Here is a 7,980-nt window from a genome sequence, read left to right as displayed (position 1 = left end):
GAGGTTTAAAAACTGCAACAACAACAAACTTTTTCTCTAATTATTTAATCTTTAACAAGAATATGCCGTTGCTTATTTGATATGCGGCATATGGCGTCCACATTAGTATCGACACAGCTGCTTGAACGTGTATGTGTCCCTTTATTCCGGCACGCATGTGAATTGCGTTAATTTTATTTTGTTACAAAAATGCAAACTTTACGGGAATTTACGCGGAAAACAAAACGCGGTAATATATTAAAAATTGTACGAGAGCATTATCTACGTGATGACATTGGTTGCGGCTCAGATCTTTGCCAATATTGCTTTCAAAACGAGGTCTACCAATTGACGTCGGAGCATGACATCAAGAGCAGCATTTTCAAATTTCCTCACTACATTGTTTTGGATACCAACGTGGTTCTGGATCAAATAGATGTGCTTGAGGAGAATGTGCTCCACAATGTTATCGTGCTCACAACGGTACTGAACGAAGTGAAACACAAGAGCTCATCCATCTATAAGCGTCTCAATGAGATTATTCACGATCGCACGCGGAATTTTTATGTGTTTGTCAATGAGCATCATAAGTAAGCCCCGTCGATTGGGTACTTAGCCAAAATGATTCCAATTTACACTTTCCAGGGACACCTATGCCGATCGCGAGCCAGATGAGAGCGCCAATGATCGTAATGACCGCGCCATACGCTTGGCTGCCAAATGGTACGATACCCATCTGCATACCTCTCAGGCATCCAAGACCTTTCAGAGTAGCGGACGCACAGCTACACGTGTAGTGCTGCTCACTGACGATGCTGGTAATCGCGCCAAGGCCGAGGCCGAGGATATTTTGGTAGCTAGTGCGGCAGACTATGTTAAGTCGCTTGAAGACTTTCCATTGCTGGTCGACAAGTTGTCCCAGAAAACCTTTGAAAATGAGAAACAAGCGCTGCCCCAATATCCACCGCATTTGAGCATGAAGGAGCTGCTTGAGGGTTTGCGATACAAAAAATTACTGCAAGGCTCCTTCCAGGCATCTAGGGAGAACTATCTCGAGGGCAATGTCAATGTGGAGAGCTATGAAAAGGGCGTAAGTTTTTCGTTCTCAATCCTACGTGCTTAGTGGAATGACATTGTGTTGAAGAATGCGACTATCATTCCAAAGCTAAAAATCAATAACATTACAGTTAAAAAATGGAATTCCTGGACTAAACTATTACTTTACTATATTTCACAGATTTTAATACAAGGCCGCGAGTCGCTTAACCGCGCCGTAGACGGCGATATTGTTGCCGTTGAACTGTTGCCTGAGTCCGAATGGTCAGCGCCTAGTGAGATTGTGTTGGAGGAGAAAAATGTGTATGCCGATGATGTGCCCAGCGAGGAGCGGGTTGAAGAGGAGAAGGAAATGCTTCAACAAGTGCAAACCGCACCAGCTGCAGAGCGCACACCCACCGGTCGCATTGTGGGCATTGTGCGTCGCAAGTGGCGTCAGTATTGCGGCATTTTACAGCCCAGTCTGATTGAGGACACTACACGCCATATTTTTGTGCCCGCCGATCGCAAGATTCCGCGCATACGCATCGAAACGCGCCAGGCAGCCAAGCTGCAAAACCAACGCATAATTGTGACCATTGATAGCTGGCCGAGGAACTCACGCTATCCGCATGGGCATTTCGTGCGATCGCTAGGCCCACTGGGGAACATGGCCACGGAGAACGAGGTGATATTGCTGGAACACGATGTGCCGCACTGCAAGTTTTCCGAAGAAGTGCTCAGTTTTTTACCGAAAATGCCGTGGACCATTACAGAGGAGGATTATGCCAAGCGGGTGGACTTGCGCGATTTGTATATTTGCTCTGTAGATCCACCCGGTTGCACGGACATTGACGATGCACTTCATTGCCGCGAGCTGCCGAACGGAAATTTAGAAGTGGGAGTTCACATTGCCGATGTTAGTCATTTCATAAGGCCAGGCAATGCATTGGACAAAGAAGCTGCCGCGCGAGGCACTACTGTCTATTTGGTTGGTAAACGCATTGATATGGTGCCGGAGCTTCTAAGCTCCAATCTTTGTTCGCTGGTTGGTGGCGTGGAACGATTTGCCTTCTCCTGTGTTTGGGAAGTGGATAATCAAGCGAATGTTTTGTCCAAACGCTTTCACAAGAGCGTCATCAAGTCTAAGCGGGCTATGACCTATGAGGAGGCCCAGGCTCTTATTGATGATTCCACAGAGACTGGCGAAATCGCCAAATCGCTGCGGCATCTTAATCGTCTCGCCAAGATACTCAAGAAGCGGCGTATGGACAATGGGTAAGTATAACGTGACCGCCTCTTCGTACTCATGTAATAATGATTCATTTAAGCGCATTGGTGTTGGCCTCACCGGAGATACGTTTTCAAGTGGATAGTGAAACGCATGAGCCGCTTGAGGTGGAGGCCAAGCAGATGCGAGATACCAACTCAATGGTGGAGGAATTCATGTTGCTGGCCAATATAACCGTGGCGCAGCACATTGCGGCGGAATTCACAGAGTGCGCTGTGCTACGCCGTCACCCGAAGCCACCGCCGACTAACTTCGATCCGCTGGTTAAGGCTGCACGATATCAGGGCTTCGAGGTGGCCATAAATACTGGTTTGGAGCTAGCGCATTCACTGGATAAATGCGTTAAAGCCGATAATCCTTACTTCAATACAATGATACGTATTCTAACCACGCGCTGCATGATGCAGGCGGTGTACTTTATCAGCGGTAGCCTGCAAAAAGAAGAGTTTTTCCATTATGGTCTGGCTGCCGATATTTACACGCACTTCACCTCGCCCATTCGCCGGTATTCGGATATTATGGTACATCGCCTGCTGGCAGCCTCCATTGGGGCCGATAGCACCTATGCCCAGCTGCTGGAGCGCAAATCCAATGAGGAGCTGTGCAACAATTTAAATTATCGCCATAAAATGGCGCAATATGCTGGTCGCGCATCTGTCGCACTTAACACACATCTATTCTTTCGAGGCAAAGAGGAAGAAGAGGAGGGGTATATTTACAAAAATAGGTCAGATTTATCTTATTTGCTAATGCATTCTTTCTTTCAGCTATGTTTTGTTTGTGCGCAAGAATGCCTTGCAGGTGCTCATACCCAAGTACGGACTGGAGGGCACATTGTATCTGAAAGGCGACAAGGATGGCAAAGACGGTCTGGAGCGCACCAAAAGCGAAGTAATATTCACATTCAATGAGGAGGACCATACGCAAAGATGTGGCAATGTGATTTTCCATTCCTTTGATCCTGTCACGGTAAGGCTGAGTCTGGACTCGAGCAACGTGCAGCATGAAAAGCTGATATTCAAACTGGTGAAGCCATACATTAAGGGTTTTAGTGTAGAGACAGCACCGGAAGCCAGTACAGCAGCAACTGCACAGCCTCCGGCCAAAAAATCCAAGAAGGACAAAAAAAAGAAATAGACGAACGAATATTTTGTTACAAATATTTTCTACTATTTAATTAAACCCTAGTTTAATGCGAAATAAAGTAAAGAATATTCAGTTACCTTCATACATGATAATATTTTAATTTTATTTACGTACTTCACTCTAACTGAAAATATTAGAGTATGTCGGAAGACATGGTGCAACGTCATCATCCAAGGTATATTAACCTTATGTAAAAGCTTCAGTTGTTAAACAATTGCAGAGAACCGATTGCAGAACGTTCTGATCAATTAAAAGTTAAATTTCGAAATGCTCTTTTGTGGATATAAAAGATGAAATCGAATTGATTTTTCAAAGTTCACAAAGAAACGTATGTAGTATACTTGATTTTAACTTTGGTCATTTTCAATTCTTCACTATTAGTTTTTTATTGAATTTTACTTAAAGCTAATTCCATACATTATTTAAATGCGTTCATAGTTTAATTCGATTTGTTAGTTTGGCTATATATGTAAAAGTCGAATGTTTCTCTATTCGCTCATTATAAAAACATTGTTGTCATGGCTTTTTAATTGTGGTGAGAGTATTACTTAAGTCGAAAACACTTTAAAATGCTCATGTAGTGAGAGTGTTTCGTTAAACCTTTGATCCAATGTTTTTGAGTTCTGGATTTCACTTACTGTGCGAGCAATTAAATATCATTGCAACGTTTCGACTTTAAGGCGACGGTCGTGTCTAAGCTGGAGCTGTAATTTCCTATATAGCCTATAGAGGATCTACATATACATGTACATTAATATATACCCAATAAACTCATTGTTCAATTGACGCATTTGTGAAAAACGTACGAACCAATGGAGCTGGTTACCGATGCAGTGAATAAAACCAACATTGAAGGCAGTAAGTTTCAAGAACTAACCTTCATTGTACTAAAATATGGAAAAAAAAACCAAAGAATTAACTATCTATGTTTTAACCAATATTCTGACTGTAAATACATATGCGTATATTTATACTATATACAAAAATAAAAAAAAATATATAAGTATTTTCAATCGAATCTTCGTTGACGCAAACGCTTATATAAACCATCAAAATTATTAAGTACGCTTTGGAATGGTAAAACTGGCAGAACTCTTATTATTATCGTATATCAATGGCGCTCTGATTATGCTGTTCTGTCTGGCACAACCGATATATACCATACATAGGCAATGTGCGACAAGTGACCGCGACGTAGTCGTTCGAATATATATACAATTTAATTATCCAATATCGTATATTGTGAAAGTGTAAATTAGTTTTGCTTTGGCCGATTTAAGTCTTTATCGAGCGCCCAAATTTATGCAGCATTTAATGAGCCACCCAACTGTACATCCCATAAGACAGTGCGTTGAACTCGAAAACTACTAATCGACTTAATGCTCTTCATATCAAGGTGCTGCTTCGTCTATATATGGAATGCCAGTTGATGCGCACAGTCCATTCTACTTGGAGCTGTACCGCAAGTCTGTGCAAAATCCAGTCGCTTTTTGGGAGGAGCTGGGACATTTGCTGGACTGGGACAGGCCATGGCAGCAGGTGCTGGATAACAGCAATCAACCATTTACCAAATGGTATGTGGGCGGCTATTTGAATGCCTGCTACAATGCCATAGATAGACACATACTGGCCGGCAGGGGGGACAAGGTGGCGCTCATCCATGACAGTCCGCTGACGGAAACGGTGCGCAAAGTCACTTACCAGGAGCTATACGATCAGGTTGTCCTGCTGGCAGGTGGACTGGCCAAAATGGGCGTGACCAAGGGCGATCGAGTGGTGATCTATATGCCGCTAATACCCGAGACCATCGTAGCCATGCTGGCTATTGTTCGACTGGGCGCCATACATTCGGTGGTATTTGGCGGATTTGCTGCACGGGAGCTCTGCTCGCGCATTGAGCACGTTGAGCCGAAACTGGTGATCGCCGCTAATGCGGGCGTGGAGCCAGGTAAGGTGGTTCCCTATCTGGACATACTGCACTCGGCCATAAATATGTCGCGCTGGAAGCCACCGCAACCCAACATCATATTTATGCGCGAACAGGTTGCCTTAGATATTCTGGATGATAAAGCCGACATACTTTGGTCAACGGTGTTGGACATGGGCAAAGCTAGTCAACCGGTGGCCTGTGTGCCCATCGAAGCCAATGATCCACTTTATATACTTTACACGTCCGGCACCACGGACAAGCCGAAGGGTGTGCTGCGCACAATTGGTGGTCATCTGGTGGCACTGATGTACACGCTGAAAATGATTTATGGCATTCAGCCTGGCGATACATGGTGGGCTGCCTCTGACATGGGCTGGGTTGTGGGACACTCTTATATATGCTACGGTCCGCTTTGTCTGGGCGCCACAAGCGTCATGTACGAAGGCAAGCCAGATCGCACACCGGATCCGGGACAGTACTTTAGGTAAGTATTAAAAGGAGGAAGCTTCCTCTTACACGATGCTTCCTTTTGGTCCTCGGTAGTTTTTAGGAGAAATTGCTGTTACTTACTTTTGCTTTTAGAATTATTGACCAGCACAAGGTATGCGGCATCTTCTCAGTGCCGACCTCGTTTCGTGTGATACGACGTGCCGATCCGGAAATTAGCTATGGGCGGCAATACTGCATGAAATCCCTGCGTGCCATTTTCATAGCTGGCGAGCATTGCGACTACGAGACAAAGGCCTGGATAGAGAAAACATTCAAGGTGCCGGTGCTGAATCATTGGTGGCAGACGGAAACTGGTTCAGCTGTAACGGCTACATGTTTGGGGTTCAAACATAATCTCAATCCACCCATGTATTCTACCGGCCTGCCCCTTGTGGGCTACGAAAGTAAGTATTTACTTGATAACTCGTTAAACCTAAAGTCTGTTAACCACTCTTATAACTATGCATCTAAACAGTTAAGGTACTAAAGAAGGATGGCACTGAGGCTCTTCCTTCTGAACTGGGTCGCATTGTTTTAAAGCTGCCGCTGCCTCCTGGCAATATGGCCACTCTGTATAGAAACGATGAGCTCTATCGCAAGCTATACTTCCAAAAGTTTCCGGTAGGCCATGCTACTTGATTATAGAGATTTTATAATTTCTTGTATGTTAATTGCAGGGCTACTACGACACCATGGACGCCGGCTACAAAGACGAGCGCGGCTACATTTTTGTCACGGCACGCGATGACGATGTCATTAATGTGGCCGGCCATCGTCTGTCGACCTCCAGTCTTGAGGATGCTGTGCTTCGGCATCCTGACGTTGTCGATGTGGCTGTATTTGGTGTGCCGGAGCCAACTAAGGGACAAGTACCACTCTGTCTATACATTCCCGTCGATGGCTGCAAGAAAACAGATGCCAAATTGTCCACGGAGATAATCAAACTCATACGCGATGTTGTGGGTCCAATTGCAGCCTTTCGCCTTATCACCTCGGTCAATAACTTGCCACGCACGCGCTCCGGTAAAACCATGCGTAAGGCCATGGCTGACTTTGCCCGCAATGAGCGGGTCATCTTGCCGGCGACCATCGACGATGCCAGCGTATTCAGCGAGATACGGCGCGCCCTGCAGCATCTGGGCTATGCGATGTCTGCGCCCGATCCCATAGTGGCCAAGCTGCTGGACTGATCTGGCCACAGTCGACTCATCCGCTGGTGTTTTTGTGCAATATATTGTAGTTAGTTTAAATGTTCTACGAATCAAATAAAGTATCGTTTTTAAAATTATTTTAAAACTGCAAAAATAGTTTCAAACATGGGGAGCTGGTAAAAACTAGAGTCGTTCAAAGAACACGAATGATGATAATAAATGTCAAGAATATTTGAAATTTAGTTGAAAGTACATCTTCAAATTCTACACACACACACACTCACATCCATATGTGTAATTGCGAAAATAATTTAAATGTTAATGCCCAGTGGTAGCGAACTATGCCCTCCAACCGTTCGAACTATTCGTATAATATGCGCGCAACTAAAACTCAATCAGTTTATTCAAATTTTGTGCAAATTTTGTGCGACATTGTTTGCTATCATTGCCCATGAATAGTGGAGGGTGACAGCGCGTGTATCGCACCCAGTCCCATGCCCACTTCCATTACCATTCCATTCCATGCCTATGCTGCATTATGTCCACATATGGCGAGCACTATGCTGCCTGCCCTGATTTCTGCACTCAACATCAAAGACCGCAAATGTGTTAAGTGTAACCCAATTAGTGGGCTGCGCATGTGAATACACTGTGAGAACATTCTTGCGGACGTGAATACACTGCGGCACTTCACAGTGGAGTACATTTACATGGATAAGATTTCGAAATCTCTGTCGAAGTGTGCTCTTGGATGGGATTTGTTATCAGTCGGTATTAGTAGAAATCGTCGAGGAACATTTTTACCGTCGTTCCAATAGAGCTATATGCAACCGCTGTGCGATGGTAATCAGACTTTACTCATGTGTAGGAAGCATGGTATCTGAAAAATCACAAAAATCAAGCCGTAAGCACTCTTGCCTTACTCTATCAATAATTCCTAAATTCGGCCAATACTTGAA

The 7,980-nt window shown here is 44.5% G+C and overlaps 2 protein-coding genes across 2 annotated transcripts; both read left to right on the top strand.

Moving 5' to 3' along the window:
- The first annotated feature begins 108 nt into the window (after positions 1-108).
- Dis3 (exosome complex exonuclease RRP44-like protein Dis3) lies at positions 109-3,535 on the top strand. Its single transcript, XM_002053263.4, has 5 exons — positions 109-569; positions 625-1,069; positions 1,217-2,292; positions 2,346-3,014; positions 3,073-3,535. Exons 1-5 carry the CDS (start codon positions 190-192, stop codon positions 3,440-3,442), a joined length of 2,940 nt encoding a protein of 979 aa, XP_002053299.1. The 5' UTR covers positions 109-189; the 3' UTR covers positions 3,443-3,535.
- Positions 3,536-4,117: 582 nt separating this feature from the next.
- LOC6630626 (acyl-CoA synthetase short-chain family member 3, mitochondrial) lies at positions 4,118-7,158 on the top strand. Its single transcript, XM_002053264.4, has 5 exons — positions 4,118-4,309; positions 4,848-5,865; positions 5,964-6,274; positions 6,346-6,491; positions 6,548-7,158. Exons 1-5 carry the CDS (start codon positions 4,264-4,266, stop codon positions 7,058-7,060), a joined length of 2,034 nt encoding a protein of 677 aa, XP_002053300.2. The 5' UTR covers positions 4,118-4,263; the 3' UTR covers positions 7,061-7,158.
- The last annotated feature ends 822 nt before the right edge of the window (positions 7,159-7,980 follow it).

Source organism: Drosophila virilis, chromosome 2 (genome assembly GCF_030788295.1).
Source record: "Drosophila virilis strain 15010-1051.87 chromosome 2, Dvir_AGI_RSII-ME, whole genome shotgun sequence".
Classification (NCBI taxonomy): domain Eukaryota; kingdom Metazoa; phylum Arthropoda; class Insecta; order Diptera; family Drosophilidae; genus Drosophila; species Drosophila virilis.
The sequence above is the reverse complement of the archived record's forward strand: the minus strand, read 5'-3'. Positions and strand labels throughout refer to the sequence as shown.

What these genes read in the sequence shown, in the direction of transcription:
- Dis3 (XM_002053263.4), top strand. Translation starts at nt 190, where the DNA reads ATGCAAACTTTACGGGAATTTACGCGGAAAACAAAACGCGGTAATATA. An exon ending in TTTGTCAATGAGCATCATAA is followed by an intron (nt 570 to 624) that starts GTAAGCCCCGTC and finishes TACACTTTCCAG; the next exon opens with GGACACCTATGCCGATCGCG. An exon ending in AAGCGGCGTATGGACAATGG is followed by an intron (nt 2,293 to 2,345) that starts GTAAGTATAACG and finishes GATTCATTTAAG; the next exon opens with CGCATTGGTGTTGGCCTCAC.
- LOC6630626 (XM_002053264.4), top strand. Translation starts at nt 4,264, where the DNA reads ATGGAGCTGGTTACCGATGCAGTGAATAAAACCAACATTGAAGGCA. An exon ending in TAAAACCAACATTGAAGGCA is followed by an intron (nt 4,310 to 4,847) that starts GTAAGTTTCAAG and finishes CTTCATATCAAG; the next exon opens with GTGCTGCTTCGTCTATATAT. An exon ending in GATCCGGGACAGTACTTTAG is followed by an intron (nt 5,866 to 5,963) that starts GTAAGTATTAAA and finishes TTTTGCTTTTAG; the next exon opens with AATTATTGACCAGCACAAGG.